The 26449-nt window shown below is 51.6% G+C and overlaps 1 protein-coding gene across 3 annotated transcripts in view; it reads right to left on the bottom strand.

The window, feature by feature from the left end:
* MED24 (mediator complex subunit 24) overlaps positions 1–21716 on the bottom strand; it is a 32987-nt gene extending 11271 nt beyond the window's left edge. Inside the window, exons 1-14 of one of the 3 annotated variants that reach the window (XM_062175243.1) lie at positions 21633–21716; positions 21056–21241; positions 20889–20971; positions 6562–6600; positions 6194–6267; positions 5628–5857; positions 5446–5502; positions 3969–4080; positions 3694–3844; positions 3327–3440; positions 2773–2820; positions 2299–2381; positions 1957–2043; positions 355–466 (exon numbers count right to left, since the gene is read on the bottom strand). In XM_062175243.1, coding sequence (XP_062031227.1) covers positions 355–466; positions 1957–2043; positions 2299–2381; positions 2773–2820; positions 3327–3440; positions 3694–3844; positions 3969–4080; positions 5446–5502; positions 5628–5857; positions 6194–6267; positions 6562–6600; positions 20889–20971; positions 21056–21185 — 1320 coding nt within the window. In that variant the 5' untranslated portion in view covers positions 21186–21241; positions 21633–21716. Of the gene's footprint in view, positions 1–354; positions 467–1956; positions 2044–2298; positions 2382–2772; positions 2821–3326; positions 3441–3693; positions 3845–3968; positions 4081–5445; positions 5503–5627; positions 5858–6193; positions 6268–6561; positions 6601–20888; positions 20972–21055; positions 21310–21632 lie in introns of all 3 variants that reach the window. The other 2 variants (XM_062175244.1, XM_062175245.1) reach the window with 2 other exon arrangements.
* Between the last annotated feature and the right edge of the window lie 4733 nt (positions 21717–26449).

Below are 26449 nucleotides of genomic sequence, written 5' to 3'. Positions count from 1 at the left end.
CAAGTCCTTGGGCCCTGCACCCGCATGGGAGACCAGGAGAAGCACCTGGCTCCTGGCTTCGGATCAGCGCGATGAGCCGGCCGCAGCAGCCATTGGAGGGTGAACCAACGGCAAAAAGGAAGACCTTTCTCTCTTTCTCTCTCTCTCACTATCCACTCTGCCTGTCAAAAATTAAAAAAAAAAAAAAAAAAAAAAAACAAAAAACAAAAAAACAAAAAAGAAGAAGAAGAAAAGAAAAAGAAAACCAGACAAGAGAGACAAGAGAGAGCCCTGCAGCCCTGGTCACTTATTTGGAAGTACAGGGACTGGAGCGGGAAAGACAAGACTCTGGTGGCAAGGCATGGGCACACTGACCTTGAGGATGTTTGTGACAGTGGGCTCTGCCCGCAGGATCAGCCCGGGGTTGGGCTGGATGTTGGCATTTTCTCCTGACTTCAGCTGAGGTGCCTGCTCCCGGTCTTCAGTGCTGTGGTCATAACCAGAGGGCCGAGAAAGGGAAGAGGAACGTAATTTCATGACACTCCCTAGTCTAACTGCAGAAGCAAGCCCTGGGAACCTTTTTTTTTTTTTTTTAAAGATTTTATTGGCCGGCACCACGGCTCACTAGGCTAATCCTCCACCTGTGGCGCCGGCACCCCAGGTTCTGGCCCAAGTGGGGTGCCGGGTTCTGTCCTGGTTGCTCCTCTTCCAGTCCAGCTCTCTGCTGTGGCCCGGGAAGGCAGTGGAGGATGGCCCAAGTGCTTGGGCCCTGCACCCCATGGGAGACCAGGAGAAGCACCTGGCTCCTGGCTTTGGATCGGTGCAGCACGTTGGCCATAGCGACCATTTGGGGAATGAACCAACAGAAAGAAGACCTTTCTCTCTGTCTCTCTCTCCCACTGTCTAACTCTGCCTGTCAAAAAAAAAAAAAAAATCTAAAGATTTTATTTATTTACTTGAAAGAGTTACAGAGAGAGAGAAGGAGAGGCAGAGAGAGAGAGGTCTTCCATCCACTGGTTCACTCCCCAATTGGCCGCAACGGCCGGAGCTGCGCTGATCCAAAACCAGGAGCCTCCTCCAGGTCTCCCACTCGGGTGCAGGGGCCCAAAGACCTGAGCCATCTTCCACAGCCCTCCCAGGCCTCAGCAGAGAGCTGGATCAGAAATGAAGCAGCCGGGACTTAAACCAGCGCCCATATGGGATGCCGGCACCGCAGGCGGCCACTCCACCCACTACGCCACAGCACTGGCCCCAACCCTGGGAACCTTTAACAGCCTCGGGGGTTGGGGTGAAGCTTGAGAAAGCAATTCAGTACTGCGACTGCCTCAATTAGTCATCAGCCATTGAGTCTTTTTTGAAAATTTACTGAAGGTTAACAGAAGATCTGGGATTCTTATTTTATCACACTGGAAGGTATGGGTTAAAAAGTAGCAACTAGGGCTGGCCAGCACTGTGGTGTAGAGGGTAAAGCTGCCATCTGCAGTGCCAGCATCCCATATGGCACTAGTTCGAGTCCCAGCTGCTCTACTTCCAATCCAGCTCTCTGCTGTGGCCTGGGAAAGCAGTAGAAGATGGCCCAAGTCCTTGGGCCCCTGCATCCATATGGGAAACCCAAGGAATTCCTGGCTCCTGGCTCTGAATTGGCCCAGCTCTGGCCGTTGCAGCCATCTGGGGAGTGAACCAGAGGATGGAAGACCTTTTTCTCTCTCTGCCTCTGCCTCTCTGTGACTCTGCCTTTCAAATAAATAAATAAATGTTAAAAAAAAAAAAAAAAAAAGTAGCAACTGAGAGAACCAAACTGTATGCTAAAGAACTGAGTATGGTCTGTCCCTTCCTGTCCCCTGTCCCCTCGTGGCATGGTCCCAGTCATTTGCAACCCAAACGTTAGACAAGAGTGGGAGAGGCAGCAGCAGCCCAGTCCACAGGAGACAGAGAAGTCTGGGGCCCTTGGGGTAGCCCGCATGAGCTCACACTTACCGCTTCGCTGTAAGGCTGTTGACACTGGCCTCAGACAGAAGCCCCTGCTTGCTACATTCTGTGAGCAGGAAGTTTGTACAATCACAGCTGTGAGGGAAAATGATGATGAGACAACGGCGCACACAGCTGGCAATACAGGGATGGGTTTTTGAGGATGAGGACAATTTGGAGGGAAGGGAACAGGGATCTCGGTTTGCAGCAACTACAGGGCTGCTGCCTCCTGCCCCTGCCAAGGGGAGCCAACAAGGAGACAGCGTCCCCAGAGGCTTATCTGGCACAGCCAGCAAGCTAAGAGCCCGGAACACCTTCCAGGAGAGCAGGGCTTGAGCAGGGCGCTCGTACTTGCAGCGCTGGTCAGCTTTGTCCAACAGCGGGGTGAGCTTCAGCAGGAACTCAAAAGCAGAGTGGACATCCTCGGCGAAGTCCTACAAAGGGTCAGAACTTCCGCCGGGGCTCCAGGTCCCCTGCTCCTCCCACAGCCCACAAGGCAGCCATGCAAGGCCATCCTGTTGGATGCGGGGGCCTGCTGTAGGTCCTGCCCGCCACCGGCTCCAAGGACTGGATCGGAGAAGGAAGGGGCATCGGTGTTTCCCTCAGGCGACCTTGCCTGCAGGAGGGCACAGCCTGCCTGCTGCCGGGAGCCGGGCTATGTGTGGCAGGACACACACAGGGCTCCAATGCTCTCACACACTTGCTGTCTTCTGAACACAAGCACAGACTGCCCAGCTGGGATCTGAACGGCCTCCCCTGGCCCTTGTTCTCCAGGGTAGAAATGTCCTCAGCTGCTCCACACCCCACCCCATTTCTCCAACTCACCTTGTCCCCATGACAGTATTTCTTCAGCTTCACCAACACCTGCGGAATCTAGGGCACAAGGTAAGGGAAACACAGGAAGATCAGTTTCACCTATTATGAAACGTCCCCCTCCGGCCCCTGCTCCAGGCCGCGGGACAGGAGTGCTCCTGACTAGAAGTGAAGACCTCCTTCGAGGCCAGTCAGAAAGCTGGGGGCGCCCAAGGGCCTGATGCCCCTCAACCCACAGGACACAGGGAACCACCCACTTCTGCCAGCTCCACAAGGAAATGCCATGCACAGAAGTGGAGGAGCCCAGCTCCCAGGACGGCTGGGGCCTACTTCTCTGGCTCTGGGAACTGCCCAGCACCAAGCTGACTGAGCATCAAGCTGAACAACAGCCCTTGTTGAGAAGCCAGAGTCCTGCCAAGCGGACTAAACACAGCCCTGGGGCTTTCAGAGAAGGTCATCAATGGGAACATGCTGGGGGCCCTGCAGGCCGGCACGAAGCCGACAGGGGCGAGAGGGCCAGGGCCCAGGGGTCTGCTTGTCCTGAGACTCATCCAGGCTCCAGGTACCTTGAGGAAGGTGAAAGCTGTCCACTTGAGTTCCTCTGTGCCCTCAGGGGACTCGATGAGCCCCACAAAGCAGGCTTTCCAGATCTCCAGCACAAAAAGAGGGGTGGGGATATGCTGTGGGAAAGTCAAGAGGAGGCCTCAGAGGCTGCCCCGCACCCCTTCATCCTTCTTAGGCTCCAGGGGCTAGGCCGGGCCAGAGTCTGCAGGGCAGGGCTGCTCCCCAGCTCTGGTGCTGAGAGCCAGGGAGGTCAGAAGACAGAACCATGCATGATTGGCAGCCCCTTTCCACCACAGACACAGGAGACTCCTCCCCCTGCTCTGACCTGCCCACCCACCCAGGTGAGGGCGGCCACCTGGCCCCTCCCACCTGCATGCGTTTCACCATCATCAGCTGCTCCACCAGGGGCTGCGTCTCGCCTGTCAGGTTCATGGTGCCCTCGAGCAGGACCACCGCGTGGACTGTGGGGAAGCCAGTCTTGTGCAGCTGCTCCGAATGCACAGACAGCATTGTGGGGATGCTGCGGGGACAGTGTTTGGGGAACCAAGGTGAGAGCGAAGGGGATAGGAGTGGGCACCGTCACCTCACCCAAGCCCCAGGACACGTCCTCCCCCTCCCCCACCATCATCCTGGGAGCTGGCTACCTCCTAATGAGTGTGCCACACTGTTCAGCCTGGCTCTGGAGCTGGGGGTTGCTGAGATTGGCCAGGATCTCCCCAAGCTTCAAGAGAGAGTGCTCAATGGCAGTCCAGGAGGCTGCGGAGGAACCGGAAATGCAGAAACATGCTAGGCAACGGCGGGCCTGGGCCCACGGCTTTGGCACCCTGGGCGCACAGAACCACGCAGGGAGGCTTCCCCTGAGGATGACATGGGGGCCAGGGGCCTAAGGGCAGCATGCACTGTGTGTGGAAGGGGACCGCTACTGAGGGCTGGAGGCCCTAGAAACCACGCCAAAAAGCCTGACTCCCATGGGACGCCCCAGCTGCCTGCAGAGACCATATGGGCAGTAGCAGAGGGCGGCACACAGCGTGTAGAGTCCCTGGCTGGATCAGGGCGGCCAGCCACAAATCACCTCCCGAGACAGCCCAGCTGAAAGGCCAGCCAGCCTGGCATGGCCATCTCTCTCCACTCAAGTCGTCTGGTTCCCAGACTGCCATCCCTGTCCACCACCTCTCCTCTGGGCCCTGCTCTCTGCTCCCCACTTTGGGAAGACGCCCCCTCACACACAACTCCCACCATCCTTCAAGTCCCTGCTCAAGCCTCAGTTCCTTTAACAATTTACCCAACTGGTCTAACCCAATAATCTCTCTAAAGGCCCGCACTCATGGTCTCTACCACATTACTTAGCACTTAATTATAAATTGTTTATCCTAGTTACACTCCAGAGGGTCAAATGGTGAATAACAGCACCAACTAGCCCATTAACCATGTAGCACAAGGGGAAGAAAAAGACAAGACCCGAGATGCATCAGAATCAGGGACTCACTCACTCTGCGGCCAGCAGGCACTCATCAAGTTCTCCAGCCAGCCAGAAGTGGTCAAGCACAGCCCCGCTTTACAGATTATCTTTCCAGACTTTTCACAAACACTAAACTGCACTTAGAGAATAAAGACACTACTCCTATAGGAAGCTCCCCAGTCAGGTCCTGAGGATTTGGGTGTCACCCGTTTTAGTGTTCTTGCTACTGGGGAACAAGACAGCCTTAGGTGGCCCCAAGCAGCCTTGGCTCCCAAGCAAGACTGTGGCCTTACGACCCCATTGCCGGAAACAGCCTTTCCCTCCACCAGGTGATCTGTCTGCTCTCAGGCTTGGAAGGGTCCAACATTTAACATCTGAACCTGAGTCAAGAGGTGTATGGCATCGCAGGCTGGCACTGCTGTTCAAAGGGACAAGAGTCATTTGCCTCCAGACAAGGAGCGATGTGGAGACAAACGTAAGAACAGATGACGTGCCTGTCTTGTCCTCGTTTCCTCGAGGTGTGTGGCGTAGTGGACTCGCTCCCACTAGTACATATGCCTGCTGAGGGCAGGGGCCCTGCCACAATGCTGCTTTGGTAGCCCCCCGCCCCCGCACCCAGCACCTGGCATAGCGCTGGGCATACAACAACGCTCTGTAAATACCTGTTGGTTGACTGGCTCGGGTGCCACCCTGCCCAAGTCCCTGGGATGTATGCAATGCTTATGGGGAGAGAAAAAAGGAAGTGGGATGGTTTCAGATCCAGCTGGAAAGAAGTGGGATGTCAGCCTGCCTCTCCCCTAACAGTTGAAGGGCCAGCTACAGGCACAGGAATCAGGGGACATACAGGCCTCCTCGAGTTTGGCGATGTGCAGCAGGGCCCGGTTCTTGGTGCTGCTGAGGGTCTTCTCCAGGCGTTGCAGGCACATGGCAAGCTGCTTCTCTCCGGGGCCTGTGCCTGCCTCCAGGCCCTCCTGGAGCCGCTCCGCAGAGGCTGCCGTGCAGCGCAGCAGCCAGTGGAGGGCGCTGAGGAGGGCTCGGCACAGCCCAACGCACTCCTCGGCTTTGCCGTGACAGCTACCGGGAAAGGATGCAAAATCTGTCTCTGCTCCCAGGGCTGAAATCCGACCCTGGCACGCCCCTACTAGGAAAGAGCTCGAGGAGGATAGCACAGCCCCAGGGAGGGCATCTATCCAGTTGGTGGCCCCCAGACAAGATTTCAAATGCGCTATTCCGAGTAGAGAAGAGGCATTTTGTCCTAAGAGAATAAATAGAAAAGGATGAAGATGATGGGTAGGGATGGGCAAGTGAAAAGAAGAAAGGTGGGGCCCCGCCAGGCTGGTCTGAGTCTATGGGACGGGAACCTCTCCTTTGCACTGGGAGAATGCTGGGCCCTTGAGCCCCCACCCTTACCTCAAACGGTCACAAAACATGTCCAGGATGTCCAGCAGAGCCTGGACACACAGGTCCCGGGAAAAGTCATCAAACTGTGGGAAGAACAGAGGAGAGGCTGGCCTGGGTCTTACCTGGGACGTAGCTGTTACATTCGGGACTCCTGTGCCCCCAGACCCAGCATCCTGTCAGCACTGGGACTCGGCTCCTACGTGCCACGCTCACTTCCCAGGACGCCCCCTTCCAGGGGAAGGCCAGGAATGCGGCCAGAGGCATCAGGCACTGCCTGTCCAGCCTTCGCGAGGTCACCTGACCAGAGCAGCCAAGGCAGTGGGGCTTGGCGGTCATCCCCTGCCCCCCACCTCGCTCAGGAGTGGCCATGATCCTACCTTACTGATAGCTGTGAGGACAGAGGAGTAGGACACCATCTGAGGGAAGGAAGAAAAACAACGCTCAGCCAGTTGGTCTCCCCCGGCTGAGAGGAACAGTGACATCCGAAGCTGCTGCAGCGCTCCTGAAGCCTCAGCCCCTTGGAGAGGCCCTCCCTGATCCATCAGAAAAGAAATGACACTACGCGTTGTCTTTGTTCCTGTGCCTGACAGGCTCGCTGCACATAACGACATCAGCGTAAGCCCGCGGATGAATTTGGGGCTACTCAAAGGTGTCAGGTGGGAACGGGCACTTAGTCTAGTGGTTAAGATGCCCATTCTCACACTGGAGGACCTCGGCTCGATTCCGACTCTGGCTCCTGACTCCAGCTTCTTGCTAATGTAGACCCTGGGAGGCAACAGCGATGGCTCAAATAACTGGGTTCCTGCCACCCGTGTGGGAGAAATGGATTGAGCTTCCAACTTCTGGCTTCAGCCTGGCCCGGTCCCAGCCCTCCCCCACCCCCATTTTGGGCATTTAAGGAGTGAAGCAGTGAATACATAAATAATTTTTTAAAAGGTGCCAAGTCCGCCAGCACCGTGGCTTAACAGGCTAATCCTCCGCCTTGCGGCGCCGGCACACTGGGTTCTAGTCCCGGTTCGGGCACCGGATTCTATCCCGGTTGCCCCTCTTCCAGGCCAGCTCTCTGCTATGGCCTGGGAAGGCAGTGGAGGATGGCCCAAGTCCTTGGGCCCTGCACCCGCACGGGAGACCAGGAGAAGCACCTGGCTCCTGGCTTCGGATCAGCACAATGCGCTGGCCGCAGCGGCCATTGGAGGGTGAACCAACGGCAAAAAGGAAGACCTTTCTCTCTGTCTCTCTCTCTCACTATCCTCTCTGCCTGTCAAAAAAAAAAAAAAAAAAAGGTGCCAAGTCATTCCTCGTCTACAATAAGTCTGACTACCAGTGGGCAGAAGAATGGGCAAGAGTGAGGCTATGGGCACTGGTTTGAGTCCCAGCTGCTCTGCTTCTGATCTAGCTCTCTGCTATGGCCTGAGAAAGCAGTAGAAGACGGCCCAAACCCTTGGCCCCTGCACCCGCATGGGAGACCCAAAGGAAGCTCCTGGCTCCAGGCTTCCGATTGGCCCAGCTCTGGCCATTGTAGCCATTTGGGGAGTGAACCAGCAGATAGAAGACTCTCCTCTTCTCTCTTCTTCGCTCCTCTCCCCTTCCCCTCTCCTCTCCCCCTGCCTCTCTGTAACTCTACCTTTCAAAGTAAATAAATAAGTAAATAAATCTTAAAAAAAAGTGAGGCTATGTTACTTAATTCCTCCAACTTCTGTCAATAACAGCGATTTATCTGGGCAAGAACTAATGACAAACATTTCTTGGTGCTGCAGAAGCGGCACCTGCACTTGAGACAGGCAGTGAGCTTCACTACAGACACTCTCACTCACACTCTGGGCCTGTTCCTCTAGGACTCGTTAGGGAGCTTCCCGGAGCAACCTCAGCCTCCCACCTGAAGCTGAAATCCGTGCTCCAAATGGCGCCCGCACCCGTCACTACACAGGGGTACCTGCTGCCTCCACTAAACAGGCAGTTCCCTGAGAACAAGGGCGCTTCTGTTCGGTGACTGCCACAGTGTTGGCATCTGTGGAATGACTAAATGAAAACACACCCTTAGATTACTATCTCCTAAAGTTGCTTCCAAAGCTATGCTGTCAACAGGGAAACCACTGGAACACACGTGGCTATTGGGGTTAATTACAAGTTAAATAAAACTAAAAATCCAGTTCTTCAGTCATAGTAGCCTCATTCCAAGTGCTCGTGGCTACTGGCTTCTGTATCAGCACAGACACAAAACACTTCCAGTGCAGGAAGTTCTAGTGGACTACGCTGTTCCAAAGGTTCCCAACTACGTTAAGAAATGTTACCTATCCACAGCCATGTGCATGCGCACACACACACAAACTTGAAAACCTAGGTTTTAATATGTATATATGGAGCTCTCGTTGCAACACAACTGGTTAAGCCACCTGCGATGCCAGCATTCCACAGCAGCATCTGTTCTAGTCCCAGCTGCTCCTTTTCTGATCCAGCTCCCTGCTAATGTGACTGGGAAGGCAACAGAAGATGGTCCAAGTGCATGGGCCCCAGCCACGCATGTGGGAGACCTGGATGGAGTTCCAGGCTCCTTGCTTCAGCTTGGCCCAGTCCTGACCATTATGGCCATCTGAGGAATGAAGATGGGATAGAAGATCTCTCCCCCTCCCCACACCTCCCGGTCTGTGTGTGTGTGTTTCCTTCTCTCTGTTGCTGTGCCTTTCAAAATAAATCTTTAACAAAAAATACAGGGCTTGGGCCAGCACCGTGGCTCACTTAGTTAATCCTCCACCTGCAGTGCCAGCATCCCATATGGGTGCTGAGTTCTAGTCCCGGTTGCTCCTCTTCCAGTCCAGCTCTCTGCTGTGGCCCGGGAGCACAGTGGAGGATGGCCCAAGTACTTGGTCTCTGCACCCACATGGGAGACCAGGAGGAAGCACCTGGCTCCTGGCTTCGGATCAGCACAGCTCTGGCCATAGTAGCCATTTGGGGAGTGAACCAACGGAGGGAAGACCTTTCTCTCTGTCTCTCTGTCTATGACTCTACCTGTCAAAAAAAAAAAAAAAAAAAAGGACAGGGCTGACGCTGTGGTGTAGCGGGTGAGGCCACCACATGCAATGCCAGCATCCCTTATGGGCACTGGTTCAGGTCCCGGCTGCTCCATTTCTGATACAGCTCTCTGCTGTGGCCTAGGAAAGCTGCAGAAGATGGCCTAAGTCCTTGGGCCCCTGTACCCGCATGGGAGACCCAGAAGAAGCTCCTGGCTCCTGGCTTCGGATCGGCACAGTTCCAGCCACTACGGCCATCTAGGGAGTGAACCAGTAGATGGAAGACCCCTCTCTCTTTCTCTGCCTCTGCCTATCTGTAACTCTGCTTTCAAATAAATAAACAAATAATCAATTAAAAAAGAGAGAGAGATGGGCTGGCACCGTGGCTCAACAGGCTAATCCTCCGCCTAGCGGTGCCGGCACACTGGGTTCTAGTCCTGGTCAGGGCGCCGGATTCTGTCCTGGTTGCCCCTCTTCCAGGCCAGCTCTCTGCTGTGGCCAGGGAGTGCAGTGGAGGATGGCCCAAGTGCTTGGGCCCTGCACCCCATGGGAGACCAGGAGAAGCACCTGGCTCCTGCCTTCGGATCAGCATGGTGTGCCAGCCGCGGTGGCCATTGGAGGGTGAACCAACGGCAAAGGAAGACCTTTCTCTCTGTCTCTCTCTCTCTCACTGTCCACTCTGCCTGTCAAAAAAAAAAAAAAAAAAAGAGAGAGAGAGAGAGAAAGGAGGAAAGGGGCAGGTGTTGTGGTGTAGGATAAAGTGCAGCCTGCAATGCCAGCATCCCATATGGGCACTGGTTTGTATCCCAGCTGCTCCATTTCTGATCTAGCTCCCTGCTAGAGTGCCTGGGAAATGCCGTGGAAAATGGCCCAAGTGCTTGGGCACCTGCTACCCATGTGGGAGACCTGGAAGCTTGTGGCTCCTGGCTTTGGAGAGTAAACCAGAAGACAATCTTTCTCTCTCTCTCTGTACTCTTTCAAATAAAAAATAAATTCTAAGACTATAATGTACCACATATTGTGAATAAGACTATCCAAGATGATATACAGATAAAATAAAATAAACAATATTCTTCAAATTTATTTGACCAAGGAAACTCAGATATCTAACTAGTACTTCTAAAATACATTCTGGGAAATTCTACCTGAACTGTAAGCTCTCTGGCAGCAAGCCTGGGGCCTGGGACATAGTACAGGTCTTCAAGAGATTTTTATTGCTTTGAATAAATGAATTCTATTAAATACATACATTTTGAAAAAATTCTTCCTTAAGATGAATTTCTGTTAGTAATGCCTATTTATCACCATCACAAATAACAAAACTAGAGATCCAGTTAAAAAGAAAATTGTCCTGGGACCGGCACTGTGGCATAGTGAGTAAAGCTGCCACCTGCAGTGCCAGCATCCCATATGGGCGCCAGTTCAAGTCCCAGCTGCTCTACTTCTGATCCTCTCTGCTATGGCCTGAGAAAGCAGCAGAAGATGGCTCAAATCCTTGGGCCCCTGCACCCACATGGGAGACCCAGAATAAGCTCCTGGCTCCTAGTTTTGCATCTGCGCAGTTCTGGCCATTGCAGCCAATTGGAGAGTGAACCAGCGGATAGAAGACCTCTCTCTCTCTCTCTCTCTGCCTCTCCTTCTCTCTCTGTGTAACTCTGGCTTTCAAATAAATAAAATAAATCTTAAAAAAAAAAAAAAAAAGAAAATTGTCCTGAATGAAAGTAAACCCTACATGAAATCTTTTTAACTTGTCGTAGTTAAAAAAAAATTCCAGCACACTGATAAAACAAAAATAATGCTGTAAGAAATAGTTACAATGGTATGCTCAAAATCAATGGCAAAATACACCAAAAGTAAAAAGCAGAACATAATGAGAGACACAGTCAGGGTAATCATCTGCCTCACGGAGCAGAAACTTGCAAAGATTTACTGAGAAAGCTAAGCCAGCCCTGGTAACCCAAGTACAGCGATCATCTTCCCACCTGTAATTCCTCTATCCCTGAACACACTGCTCCCTGTTGAGACAGGAGTGGGATACACAGAGGTCTCAAAGAAAACTCATGTTCAAAACCACCATCAGCAGGACACACTGCGAAGCCAACGCTGGTGTCTGACAGTGCTCGGGAAGTTGGGAGCCTGCCTGGGCAGGATGACCACAACATCCCAGGCGAGTGTTTGTTTATTTATAACTGACATCCCCATAGCAAGAGCTTGGCAAATGACTGAGCCTTCCTGGATACCAACCTGTAGGGGGAGCTGAATGTTCTCACTAAAAATAGACCCCAAACTACCAGGGGAGAAAGCCCCAATTCTGTAGGTCCTGAGAGATATTGTTAGGCCAAATGGATTTATGGTCTTCCAATTGTGAATGCAGTTCAGTGAGTGTCTGCTAACTGTATCAAGAAAGCATTGCTACTCCAGGGACCTAAAAATACTTTCCACCTGGTAAACTGTTTTTCACTGCAGGATTTAACCTGGTCCAGTCTTAATAATTCAATCAACATGGAAGCTCTGAACCACAGGCGCCTGAGACTGGAACTGTCAGTGTGGCCGCTGCACACGTGGCTGCCCCGCGTGACCCTGCAGCTGCTCTCTAATCCCCTCCGCTCTTCTTCATATCCAACACCTCCAACCACTCCGAAGTGCCCTCTCTATGCACAACACTGGACCAAAGAGCCTCTTGACTCTGAGTAATTTAGCAATTCTGCACAGCACCTGATGGCGCCCAAAGCCCTTTCACGTGCAGTTCTGTCACTTTCTTCTTGTCTTTCCCATCAGTGTTCAGACAAATCAAGATTATTCTATTTTTAAAGGAGCTTCCCGCAGACCCACATTTCCATTCAAGCACCTGCTGCTCTTCGCAGGCAGCTCTCTCCAGGCACTGCCTCTATACCCCCACCTTCACACTGCAACCCACATCAATGACAATGACTTCTGTCCCGACCACCCCATGAATCCATTCATTAAGATCATCAACAGAAGCCAGTGCCATGGCTCAACAGGCTAATCCTCTGCCTAGAGGCGCCAGCACACCGGGTTCTAGTCCCGGTCGGGGCGCCGGATTCTGTCCCGGTTGCCCCTCTTCCAGGCCAGCTCTCTGCTGTGGCCAGGGAGTGCAGTGGAGGATGGCCCAAGTGCTTGGGCCCTGCACCCCATGGGAGACCAGGAGTAGCACCTGGCTCCTGGCTTCATATCAGCGCGGTACACAGGTCGCAGCACACCGGCTGCAGTGGCCATTGGAGAGTAAACCAACGGCACAAGGAAGACCTTTCTCTCTGTCTCTCTCTCTCACTAGCCACTCTGCCTGTCAAAAAAAAAGAGAAAAAAAAAAAGATCATCAACAAACTTTGAAAAAAAAAAAGACAGGCCGGCGCCATGGCTCAACAGGCTAATCCTCCACCTAGTGGCGCCGGCACACCGGGTTCTAGTCCCAGTTGGGGCGCCGGATTCTGTCCCGGTTGCCCCTCTTCCAGGCCAGCTCTCTGCTGTGGCCAGGGAGTGCAGTGGAGGATGGCCCAAGTGCTTGGGTCCTGCACCCCATGGGAGACCAGAAGAAGCACCTGGCTCCTGCCTTCGGAACAGCGCGGTGCGCCATCCGCAGCGCGCCATTGGAGGGTGAACCAATGGCAAAAGGAAGACTTTTCTCTCTGCCTCTCTCTCTCACTAGCCACTCTGCCTGTCAAAAGTTAAAAAAAAAAAGTCTTTTTTTTTTTTTTTAAGATTTTATTTATTTATCTGAGAGGCAGAGTTACAGAGAAAGACAGAGAAGTCCTCCAACCGCTGGTTCACTCCCCAAATAGCCAAAAACAGCCAGAGCTGGGCTGATTTGAAGCCAGGGGCTTCCTCTGGGTCTTCCACATGGGTGTAGGGGCCCGAACATTTGGGCCATCTTCCGTTGCTTTCCCAGGCCATAGCAGAGAGCTGGGGATCAGAAGAGGACCAGGTGGGACATGAACTAGCACCCATATGGGATGCCAGCACTGCAGGCAGAGGCTTAGCCTACTATACCACAGTGCCAGCCCCCATCAACAAACTCTTGATGGTGATCTGAGTGGATCCCCATCCTAGCCGACTGCTCGGCAGCATCTGGCACATGAAACACTCCCTCATTCCCTCTTCTCTTCCCTCAGCTGCTCCTGCACCGAGCTCTCACTTTTCTCTCCTCCCTGACCCCTTCTTTGCAGGCTCCTGTGAGGAATTCCTTTCCCACGCACGTTCCTTAACTGTGGCCGGCTCCTCAGGAATCTGACTCGGGCCACCTCTGCTCACTCTCTGGGCCATCTCGATTGCCGTGTGCAGCTGACGGCTTCCACACCAACAGTTCCAGGCCAGCCTTCTCTTCGGCGTCCCTGACACGTATGCTCAACAGCCCATTGACTATCCTCTCTCTGACAGTTCACACAGGCACCTCAAAGGCCAAAATCAACATGCCATCCTCACCTGCGTTCCAACCCTAACAGCCCTACACTGCTTCCAGTGTCTTCTTCCTAATCCATCAGCCATCTGGTGTCCAAACCAGAAAGCCAGGCATTATCCATGACTTCTTCACCTTCCCCTCATTCAGCCAATCACCAAACCCTCTCCATGCTACTTACTAAATTATTCCTGAACTCCTCTTGTTTTCTGCTGCCACTTCCTAGTGTATGCTAGTATCATTTCACACCTAAATTACTGCAACAGCCTAAAGTCAGGGGCCGCACAACTACAACTCACAAGCCAAATCTGGCTCATCAGAGTTTTTGTTAATAAGGTTATATTAGATGCAGCAATGTCATTGATTATACACTGTCTACTTACGGTTTCTGTATTATTTACATACTATCTGCTTTGGGGCTATAATGACGAAGAGTGGAAGCAGAGACCATACAGTCTGAAAAGCTGCGAAGCTGGTATTTACAGTCAGCTCTCCATATCCATAGAGCCCACATCCACAGATTCAACCAACTGGGGGTCAAAAATATTGGGGCGTGGCCAACATTGAGGTGCAGCAGGTTAAGCCACTGCTCATGACATAATATCCCATATCAGGATGCTAGCTCAAGTCCCAGCTGCTCTATCTCTGATCTAACTTCCTACTAACATTCTTGCAAAGGCAGAAGATGGCCCTAGTGCTTAGGCCTCTGACACCCACATAGAAGACCCAGAAGGAGATCCTGGCTCCTGACTTTGGCCTGACCCAGCTCCAGATGTTGCAGGCATTTAAGGAGTGAACCAGTGGATGGAAGAGCTCTCCCTCTTTATTTTGCAGTCTTCCAGATAAATAAAAATGAATTAATAAACATATACAAAAAGCCATACATATATTCTAAGAATTTTTTTGAATATTTATTTATTTGAAAGTCAGAGTTACACAGAGAGAGGAGGAGAGGCAGAGAGAGGGAGATATCTTCCATCCCCTTGTTCACTCTCCAATTGGCCGCAATGGCTGGAGTTGTGCTGATCCGAAGCAAGGAACCAGGAGCTTCTTCCAGGTCTCTCACAAGGGTGCAGGGGCCAAAAGGCTTGGGCCATCTTGTATTGCTTTCCCAGGCCATAGCAGAGAGTTGGATTGGAAGAGGAGCAGCTGGGACTCGAATTGGCACCCATATAGGATACCAGCACTGCAGGCAGCAGCTTTACCCACTATGCCACAGCGCTGGCCCCCTAAATGTTATAAAAAATGTTATAAAAAAGTTACCTATGGGGCCAGCGCTGTGTCACAGTGGATTAATGAACTGGCCTGAAGCGCTGGCATCCCATATGGGCACCGGTTTGAGACCCAACTGCTCCACTTCCAATTCAGCTCTCTGCTATGGCCTGAGAAAGCAGTGGAGGATGGCCCAAGTCCTTGGGCCCTGCACCTACGTGGGAGACCTGGAAGAAGCTCCTGGCTTCGGATCGGTGCAGCTCTGGCTGTTGCAGCCAATTGGGGAGTGAACCATCAGATGGAAGACCCCCCCCCCCCTCTCTCTAACTCTTTCAAATAAATAAATAAATCTAAAAAAAAAAAAAAAAAAAGTTACCTAGGGGTTGGCGCTGTGACATAGCAGGTAAAGCTGCCGCCTACAGTGCCGGCATCCCCTATGGGCACTGGCTGCTCCACTTCCAATCCAGTAATCCGCTATAGCCTGGGAAAGCAGTAGAAGATGGCTCAAGTGCTTGAGCCCCTGCACGCACTTGGGAGACCTGGAGGAAGTTCCTGGTTCCTGGCTTTAGATCGGTGCAGCTTCAGCCATTGCAGTCATCTGGGGGAGCAAACCAGCAGATGGAAGACCTCTCTCTCTCTACTTCTGCTCCCTGCAACTCTGCCTTTCAAATAAATAAATGAATCTTTTAAAAAAAAAAAAGTATCTAGGGGTTGGACATTTAGCCTAGCATTTAAGACACCAATTAAGATGCCCCTATAGAGGCTGGTGCTGTGGTATAGCAGGTTAAACCATCACCTGAAATGTCAGCATCCCATATGGGCACCAGTTTTAGTCCTGACTGCTCTGCTTCCAATCCACCTCCCTGCTCATGTGCCTGGGAAAGCAACGGAAAATGGTCCAACTACTTGGACCCCACCAACCACGTGTGAGACCTGGAAAAAGCTCCTGGCTCCCGGCTTCAGCCCTGCCTAGCCCCAGCCATTGCAGTCAGCCAAGGAGTGAACCAGTGGATGGACGATCTCTCTGTTTCTCCCTCTCTCTGCGTAATTCTGACTTTTCAAATAATTAAGTAAATCTTTAAAAATTAGATACAATAAAATACTACTAAAACATTATTTATCTCTTCACTCTCATTCTCTCACAGTTGTACAATAGAGTGTCCCTGAGGTTCTAAGACATGTGATGACAGGACTAAAAGTGTCAACAACTGGAATATCTATATCTATATCATGAATGTTTTCCAAATGACCAACTCATGATGCTACAAAAATCATGCAGCCATAAGAGATCTATTCAAAGTTCAAGAGAAAGACCAATGGATTGTAATACGACAAAGTATAAAAAGTTCATTGACAGGGTTTCACACAACCTGCTGAATTTTAGTATAGCATCAAAGATGAATATCCATGGTTATCTGAAAGGCTTATTAAAATACTGCTGCATCAGGCCGGCACCGTGGCTCAACAGGCTAATCCTCCACCTTGCGGCGCCGGCACCCCAGGTTCTAGTCCCGGTCAGGGCACCGGATTCTGTCCCGATTGCCCCTCTTCCAGGCCAGCTCTCTGCTATGGCCAGGGAGTGCAGTGGAGGATGGCCCAAGTGCTTGGTGCACCCCATGGGCGACCAGGATAAGCACCTGGCTCCTGCCTTGGGATCAGCGCAGATGCACTGGCTGCAGCGCGCTGGCCACGGCGGCCATTGGAGGGTGAACCAACGGCAAAGGAAGACCTTTCTCTCTGTCTCTCTCTCTCTCTCTCACTGTCCACTCTGCCTGTCAAAAAAAAAAAAATACTGCTGCATCAGGGCTGGTATTGTGGCACAGTGCGTTAAGCTACTGCTTGCGACACCAGCGTCCCATATGGGAGTGCTGGTCTGAGTCCTGATGCTTTGCTTCTGATCAAGCTTCCTGCTAATTACCGCTGGGAACACAGTGGAAGATGGCCCAAGTACATTTTGGTCCCTGCTACCCAAGAGGGAGACCCAAATGAAGTTCCTGGTTCCTGGCTTTGCCTTGGCCTCGCCGTAGCTATTGTGGCTATGTGAGGAGTGAACCAGTGGATGGAGTAAATCATTTCAGGAATGAAACAGTGGTGGCAGCAGCTTAACCCATTATGCCACAACACCGGCCCCGATTTGTGTTACTTTTAAATGAATCATAATTCCTAGTTTTAGTTTCTAAGATGGTAAATATGGATAGATATTATAAATGTAAAAAGAAGTTCTGAGGACCAGTGCTTGGCATAGCGGGTAAAAGCAGTGCCAGGGGCCGGCGCCGTGGCTCACTTGGTTAATCCTCCGCCTGCGGCACTGGCACCCCATATGGGCGCCGGGTTCTAGTCCCGGTTGCTCCTCTTCCAGTCCAGCTCTCTGCTGTGGCCCGGGAGGGCAGTGGAGGATGGCCCAAGAGCTTGGGCGCCTGCACCCGCATGGGAGATCAGGAAGAAGCACCTGGCTCCTGGTTTCAGATGGGCACAGCGGGCTGGCCTTAGCGGCCATTTGGGGGGTGAACCAACGGAAGGAAGACCTTTCTGTCTCTCTCCCTCACTAACTGTATCTGTCAAATAAAAAAAAAAAAAAAATGCAGTGCCAGCATCCCATATGGGAGCCAGTTCTAGTCCTGGCTGCTCATTTCTGATCCAGCTCTCAGGTTATGGCCTGGGAAAGCAGAAGATGGCCCAAATCCTCGGACCTCTGCATCCCTGTGGGAGACCCAGAAGAAGCTCCTGGCTCCTTGGCTTCAGACTGGCCCAGCTCCGGCCGTTGAGGCCATTTGGGGGTTGAACCATGGATGGAAGACTCTCTCTCTTTAAAGCTTTGCCTTTTAAATAAATAAATAAATCTTTAAAAAGAAAAAAAAGGTGAAAAAGCTTTGTGTCTCAAATTTTTAACAGTGTAAAGGGATCCAAGCTTTGAAACGTTAAGTTTCACATTTCTAAAGCATTAGAAATTGCCAGAATATGTGAAAACTTGGACTTCCACTTAGCTTTTATTTCCTCATTTTAAATTGCGTGCATGGGCTGGCGCCGTGGTTCACTTAGCTAATCCTCTGCCTGTGGCGCCAGCATCCCATATGGGCACTGGGTTCTAGTCCCGGTTGCTCCTCTTCCAGTCCAGCTCTCTGCTGTGGCCCGGGAATGCAGTAGAGGATGGCCCAAGTGCTTGGGCCCTGTACCCGCATGGGAGACCAGGAGGAAGCACCTGGCTCCTGGCTTCAGATCGGTGTAGCTCTGGCCGTAGTGGCCATTTGGGGAGTGAACCAACGGAAGGAAGACCTTTTTCTCTGTCTCTCCCTCTCACTGTCTGTGACTCTACCTGTCCAAAAAAAAAAAAAAAAAAAAAAAATCGCGTGCACTACCATTGCTACACCAGTCTGAAACAGTGTTGAAAAATTAATTACCTGTTATACTTGCTGTTTAGAATCTATTTGTAGATAGGGTTGAAATGGATTTAATTCATTTTTAAAGCTGTTTGCATTTTTCTAAACAGAAACAACCATCTGCAATATGGTTTTCATAATGACTAAAAATCAACTGTAACTTTTATCATTAGCAGCTGAGCACATTTATATAGCAACGTACAAATACAGGAATGAGTGTTTCATAAATTCCAGTAAGCTGTTGCCATTAGCATAATTTCGTGTTGTACAATTAAATTACATCTCTAATTCTAGATAATAATCATTGGTTAACAATAAAGTGCCAGAAACTAAAAACAGCGTACAGGGGTCCTGTCAGCAAAACTGCTGCCGTAGCCATACTTAATCATTTCAGTTCCTAATCAACGTCATGCACTTTTATCTCTGCTTGGCGTGCTCTCATCTGCCTGAATAACTCCTACTCAGCTTTCAGATTTGGGTAAAACATCACTTCTTTCAGAAACCCTCCCCTGATTGCTCAGACTGGATTAGATGTCCCTTCCATGTTCTCTCACAGTACCTATACTCTATTCTTTAAAAATAAATAAGATGATTTACTGTACTCATTTGAAATGCAGAGAGAGAGGCAAAAGGAGAAAGATCCTCCATCTTCTTGCTCACTCCTCAGATGACAACAAAGGAGCCTGGAACTCTATCGGGGTCTCCCATCTGGGTGGCTTGAGCCATCTTTCACTGCTTTCTCAGATACGTTATTGGAAGGACTTGATCCTGTGCTCCGATATGGGATGCCAAGCTAACAGGCAGCAGCTTAACCTGCTGACCCAACAGGGAGTCCCCGCACTCTGTTCTAACCCTTATCATAAACCCATCAAGTGACTGCTGCTTTACAAGTCTGTTTGAATGTCACCCATTAAATTCCTTTGTACCAGGATCAGGTCGTGTTTACAGCTTTTTCCTCAGAGCCTAGCACTATCTGGTACTACAAGCACTGACAGAATAAGCAAATGAAATACCTATCACAACAGATGAAGTATTCTTATTTTTATAAGAAAACTGAGCCTAAAGAAGCAATCTGTTCAAACAGTTCATGTAGAAAGTGTAAGTTCAGGGCCGGCGCCGCGGCTCACTAGGATAATCCTCCACCTTGCGGCGCCGGCACACCGGGTTCTAGTCCCGGTCAGGGCACCGATCCTGTCCCGGTTGCCCCTCTTCCAGGCCAGCTCTCTGCTGTGGCCAGGGAGTGCAGTTGAGGATGGCCCAAGTCCTTGGGCCCTGCACCCCATGGGAGACCAGGAGAAGCACCTGGCTCCTGGCTTCATATCAGCGCGGTGCACAGGTCGCAGCGCGCAGGCCGCAGCGACCATTGGAGGGTAAACCAACGGCAAAAGGAAGACCTTTCTCTCTGTCTCTCTCTCACTGTCCACTCTGCCTGTCAAAAAAAAAAAAAAAAAAAACCCAACAGATTATTATCAAGCCCCTTCTATCAGGTTCTATTTGCCTCTCAATCAGAAAACTTAATTGTAGCTTAGACAACACCTTTCTTAGCTCCTCTAATAATGACTCTGTCCTTTGTTCTAGACCCTGTCTAGTGCACTTGAGCCTCATTCCTTTGTAATCATAACCTCTACTCTACCACCAATGGCTCTACTCCCAACCTGTGTGTACTGATGGTCCTCTTCCCCACTTAATGCTGTATAATTGTTCAGACCTGGTTAAGGCCACTCTTAGGATCATTGGTTACTATCCTCACCCTGTCTTTTATGACCTTGTCTAAATATGATCAGAGTCGGGGAACTTGGAAGGCTTCCATAGCCTTGGCAACTCATGACGACAGCCTAGGGTGGTTACTGGCGCCATAAACTAGAGTGTCAATTTGTTGGGTCAACAACAGGAGCCACTGTGCGCTTGCTCCTGATGTGGGATCTCTGTCCTTGATGTACTGTACATTTTGATTTAATGCTATAACTAGTACTCAAACAGTATGTTTCACTTTGTGTTTCTATGTGGGTGCAAACTGTTGAAGTATTTTATACTAAACTGATCTTCTGTATATAAATAGAATTGAAAATGAATCTTGATGTGAATGGAAGGGGAGAGGGAGCGGGAGAGGGGAGGGTTGCGGGTAGGAGGGAATTTATGGGAAGGGGAAGCCATTGTAATCTATAAGCTGTATACTGGAAATTTATATTCATTAAATAAAAGTAAAAAAAAAATACTAAAAAAAAAAAAAAAGAAAAAAAAAAAAAAGAAAGAAAGTGTAAGTTCAGGGGCTGGCACCATGGCGTAGCAGGTAAAGCCACTGCATGCAGTGCCAGCATCCCATGTGGGCGCCGGTTTATGTCTGGCTGCTCCACTTCCACTCCAGCTTCCTACTAATGAGCCTAAGGAAACGGTAAAAGATGGCCCAAGTCCTTCGACCCCTCTCCCAAGTGGAGACCTGGAAGAAGCTCCTGGCTCCTGGCTTCAGATCAGCGCAGCTCCGGCTGTTGCAGCCACTGGGGAGTGAACCAGCAGATGGAAGACCTCTCACTCTTTCTCTCTCCCTCCCCCTCTCTGCCTCTCTGTAACTCTGCCTTTCAAATAAACAAATAAATCTTAAAAAAAAAAAAAAAAAAAAAAACAACTAAGTTGGCAACTGCACTCCAGGTCATTCACCTCCAAAATCCTCATTCCTTGGGGAAGAAGTGGTTTACCTGGGAACTAATGGCATACTTCAGGTAGGACAGGATGAGCGGATTGGGGGAAGGTCCAATCATGGCCTGCTCCAGGAGTGCCTCTGTAAAAGCAACAAAGTAAGGCTGGGTGGTTACGACTTCCCTGGGCTCATCCCTCCCACCCTTCCTTCCACTTCACTTGAGACCTGCCAGGTTGAGAATGTCCCAGGTGGCTCCTTTGGGAAAGAATTTCTTCATGTTGATTGCCCACTGGTAGTCACTCCATCGTTCCTTCCAGGCTTGCAAAATGGCTTGCTTCAGGTTGACCACCTTCATGCCTTCACTCTGAGGCGGCGCCCGTGGAGAGCAGCTTTGAGGTTGCAGAAATGGAGCTAAAGAGAAGTTTCAGGGAAAGAGAACAGCCGCTGGCGGAGCTCCACAGAATGGAAACGGGAACCGACTGAAGCGAGGAGCAGGAAATAAAAAAGGGGAAGGGGACAAGGTGGAGATCCTGTCAGACCCGTCCCTCCTAATCCATCCCTTCTTGGACTGGGGCACGACGAAGAGAGTGTCAAACGGGCTGATACAAACACTAAAGAGGGTAACAAAGGGTTAAGCCAGTTCCAATGGCCAATTACTCCCCGAGCCCTGGCGGCGTCCCTCGGCCTCTACCACCCCACGTTCAGCTTTCTCCCCCATCCCCACTTCCACCATCTTCCCCAACCCTGAAACTATAATTCCCTATTTCCTTTTCATCTTCCACCTCCCTAAATTTAAACCTACCGGACAGTCGAGCTCTAGACCCTAGGGAGCGCCATTTTGGCACTTATCAAAGAGCCCAATTCTTATTGGCTGAGGGTAACAAATGCGAACCAGTAGAGATACGGCAAGTCCCGCCACGGTGCCTTCTGGGAGTTGTAGTTCCTTCTACTGAAGTCGTATTTGCCACGGAAAGGAAGCTAAGGGACTACTTGTCAGGCCGCATTATTTATCTCCTATTAAGAAGGATATCCAGGCGTTGAGGCACCACAGCGTCTCAGAGGCACGGGGTGGGGTGGGGGGAGACCTTGAAAAGCTGCTTGCAACTGGGCGTCGCCCAATGACGTCACTGCCGACCAGGCCTTTCCATCCTATTCCGACACCCTTTCCTTACCCTCTAGTTAGTTGGTAGGGTGTGGCGTTTCTCTTTCCTTGTCTTTTTTTTTTCCCCCTACTGAGCTCTTGGAGCTGTGAGACTTTTCATTTCCACACCTGCATCCCACAGGCGACACTGAGGCCGGTTAGTGGCACACACATCACCTCACAGCCACATCTGAGCGTCCTCACATACAGTAGGAAATAAAGAGGAAATCGAAGTTAGCGTGTTTAAGAAACAAGGAATATCCAAGAAACTGCTCAACAGGGCCTAAGAAGACACGACAAAAGGCATTGTGTTGAGGATGGGATCCTGAAAGAAAAAAAAACACATTAGGTAAAAACTAAAGAAATCTGAACAAAGCAGACTTTAGTTAGTAACAATGCATTGATGTTGATTCATTAGTTGTTAACAAATGTATCATACTAATGTCAAGATGTTAATGAAAGGAGAAACTGGGTGCAGAGCTAGAAATTGGCCAGCCTGAGCTGGGCCAGGCTGAAGACAGAACCGGAACCAGGAACTCAATCCTGGTCCCCACGTGGGTGGCAGGGGCCCGCCTGCTGCTGCCATCCCAGGCACATTAAGAGGAAGCTGGAGCCAAAGCAGAGTATCCAGAACGCAGTACTGCACACTGCTGTGGGACGCCATCACGAGTGGACAACAACCCACTGTGCCACCATATCACCCCTAAACCTGTTGTATTGGGCAGGCATGACACAGCGGGTTAAGCTGCCTTTTGGGACACCTGAATCCCACATTGGAGTGCCTGGTTTGAATCCTGACTACTCTGCTTCTGATTCAGCTCCCTGCCAATGTGCCTTGGAGGCAATGGAAGATGGCTGAAGTACTTGGGCCCCTGCCACCCACGTGGGAGACCTAGGTGGAGTTCCTGGCTCCTGGCTTTGGCTTGGCCCAGCCCTGGCTGTTGCAGTTATCTGGGGAGTGAACCAGCAGATGGAAGATCTCTCTTTGTCATCCTGCCTTTCTGTTAGACAAATAAGTTCTTCAAAAAATAAAATACCAAAAGCAATCCTGTTTATCCCAAAGAATCACATTGTAGATTGTAATGTCCAGGGCTTTAGGCATTAACTCTTCTCTCCAGTGAGAAGCCAGAAAGCAAACATCCCCCACCTCTGGCTCTGAGGTCTGAACCTCCCTATACAGCCTCACCCCTGCCCAGTCATAAGGACAGGTCACCCCAGACATTTATAGTCAGAGACAAGAGGGAATGGGGGGGACCCTCAGCCAGTGTCCTGCCACCCCTCCTTTTAGCCCCCATCCCCATATCCTGAGGAGCCAGATGTGCCAGTCCACAAGTCCCAGTCCTGTCCCTCTCCCAACAGCCATCCCTCGGCCACCTTCTGAGTCCCAGACGAGGCTGAATCTGGACGAGCAGCCCTCTCAGGCTCTGTCGGGGCAGAGAATAACAGGATCCTGGGCATCCGGAGCATGGGCCAAGCAGGGAAACAAGGACTTCTCTTCCGAAGGGAACAGTGTGGCTGGAGAAGGGCCAGATCCCATCTCCCTCCCCTGTACGCACCCTCACCCCACTCCATTAGCCTCCCTTTGTGCCTGCCCAAGTGACACCACTGGGGAATATTGTTTATACAAACAGCTGCCAAATATGTGTAGCTGAAGCTTCCGATGCAGGAGGGAGGGAGAACCCAGACTCCTCACACTTAACTCCCAGGCTCCCCCCAGCCACATAGACTTACTCCTGAGCCTGTCACATGCCTGGCCTCCCTTCAGGTCCCAGGTCCCTCACTCTACCTTTGCCTGCTCCCCACTTCTTATTCTTTTCCTGTTCAGCAGCCCACGGCTACATTCCCCATCCCTCCTCACCCAAGCTGCCCCCCAGGGAGAGATCTGGCAACTGTGTGACCCGTTTCTGAGCTGCAGTGTGTTGGGTCCAGTCCCCAAGGGAGTGGAGAATATTTGGGCCCTGAGGATGGCGATATTCTGAGCTCAAACCAATGTGCCTAGCCATTGCTAGGGAGGGGCTTTGGTCTTCAAGCTGCCTGCCCGCCTCTCCTCCCATGACTCACCGGAAGCCTTTCTAGGGGCCTGGTAGGGTTTCTGCAGGGCGTGGACACCTGCACAAGGTTTCCCTTTGCTCCGGACAAGGGCCATTTTCAACTCTGGAGTGTGTAAACGCGAGTCAGCCTTCCCTGCGACTTCTCTTCCCTCTTCAGCACAGCATCTTCCAGGGTCCCTCTTTTATTTATTTTATTTTATTTTATTTTATTTTGACAGGCAGAGTGGACAGTGAGAGAGAGAGACAGAGAGAAAGGTCTTCCTTTTCCATTGGTTCACCCCACAATGGCTGCTGCGGCCGGCACATCGCGCTGATCCGAAGCCAGGGAGCCAGATGCTTCTCTTGGTCTCCCATGCGGGTGCAGGGCCCAAGGACTTGGGCCATCCTCCACTGCACTCCCGGGCCACAGCAGAGAGCTGGACTGGAAGAGGAGTGACCGGGACAGAATCCGGCGCCCCGACCGGGACTAGAACCCGGGGTGCCGGTGCCGCAGGCGGAGGATTAGCCTATTGAGCCACGGCGCCGGCCCCAGGGTCCCTCTTGCACTCACAGGTGCATCCACTGCAAAGATGGGACTCCATGTCATCCTCAGAAGGTGACAGGAGAAGTGCCGAGGGCCCCTCCAGCTGCCCCAGGAAAGGCTCTCCCCGACCTCTCTCAATGGCTCTCCTACCTCACTTTCTTTTGCTATCCATTTTGTCACCCTCAGCTCTGATTGAGGCCTCTGCCCCCACTTTCCTGGCCCCAGACCCCAAACTCTTATCTCCCTTGGTGGGTGGGGGAGGGGGCCTGACTGGGGAAGAGGGACAGGTGAGAGCCAGTCAGGCAGAATGATCTGGCAACACCTGGAACAATGGCAGAAAAACAGTTGGGTAGGCCCGGCACTGTGACACAGCGAACTAAGCTGCTGCCTGCAACACTGGCATCCTGTATCAGAGCCTGGGCTCGAGTCCTAGCTGCTCTGCTTCTGATCCAGCTCCCTGCTAATGCACCTGGGAAAGCAGCTGAAGATGGCCCAAGTGCTTGGGGCCTGCCACTCATGTGTGAGGCCTGGATGGAGCTTCTGGCTCCTGACTTCAGCCTGGCCCAACCTTAGTCATTTCAGCCATTTGGGATGTGAACCAGTGTGTGGAAGATCTCTCTCTCTCTCTCTCTCTCTCTCTCTCTCTCTCTCTCTCTCCTTCAAATAAGTAAAGCAATAAATCCTTTTTTATAAAGGATTTATTTATTTGAGAGGCAGAGCTATAGACAAAGAGAGGGAGAGACAGAGAGAGAGAGGTCTTCCATCTGCTGGTTCACTCCCCAAATGGAAGCCAGGAGACAGGAGACAGGAGCTTCTTCTGGGTCTCCCACGTGAGTGCAGGGGCCCAAGGGCTTGAGCCATCTTTGACTGCTTTCCCAGGCCATTAGCAGGCAGCTGGATCAGAAGTGGAGCAGCCGGGACTCAAACCAGCACTCATGTGAGATGCTAGCATCACTGATGGAGGTTTAACTTACTACGTCACAGTGTCAGCCCCAAAAATAAATCTCAGAAAGCTGGAGGTGGGGGGCAGCTAGGCCATGGTGAGGTAAGAAGCTGTAGGGAACAGGGATTCGGGGCATCCAGGGGAAGGGGACATTCCTTATCTAAGCCAAGAAAGAAAATCAGGCAAAGTGGCAAGAATCCAGACCCCAACCCCAGAAACACTGAAATTGCTGGTGAGCATGTAAGACAGAGACCCTCGCAGCTCCCCTTCCCTCTGCAGGCTCACTGCCATTGCCCTTCCCAACACGGAACATTTTCCTCTGGAAGCCTCAGTGCCCCCACTGTGGACGGCAGGGGGGATGCACGGAAAGCCATTGCCTCCCTCTCCCACGCAGCTGACTCCAAGCTGGTTCCCTCCCCCTGCCAAACCCCAAGTCAAAACACTTTCTTTCTTTCTAGGAGCAGAGATGATGGGGAAGAGGCCAAGCGGCCTACCTGGTGGCTGCAGCTCAGAGACAGCCCTGGACCCTCCAAAGTTCCCTGCCCCTGTCTTCCCACTGGCCCAGGAGAATGAAGGCAGGATATGAACCAAGCTGCGGAGCAGTTTTCTCTCTGACACCCTGGAGGACACCTGTGCCCTCCACGCTCCTGGCGCTGGGGGAAAGAGAGCGGCTGAGATCCTGAGGTCCCTGCAGGGCGGGGAAGGGAGGCCTCTGGGCCTGAGCCATTGACTCTTCATCAGCCTGTTCCATTCTCTCCTCTAATTTGAAGGAGAGGGCTGAAGGCTGGTGGGCCCCAAACTCACAGTGACAGAGGCTTCCTCTCCCTACACCCCCATTCCTCTCTTCTATGGCAAAAGCAGGGGAGGGGTGGGAGGCTCTTTCAGAAAATGAAACCAGGAGTTCAGAACATTTGAAGTACCCAATACCTGGCACATGTCAAATGCTAAGAGAAAATAAATG

The sequence above is a fragment of the Lepus europaeus genome, chromosome 18 (assembly GCF_033115175.1).
Source record: "Lepus europaeus isolate LE1 chromosome 18, mLepTim1.pri, whole genome shotgun sequence".
Classification (NCBI taxonomy): Eukaryota; Metazoa; Chordata; class Mammalia; order Lagomorpha; family Leporidae; genus Lepus; species Lepus europaeus.
This window is presented reverse-complemented; position numbering and strand designations above follow the sequence as displayed.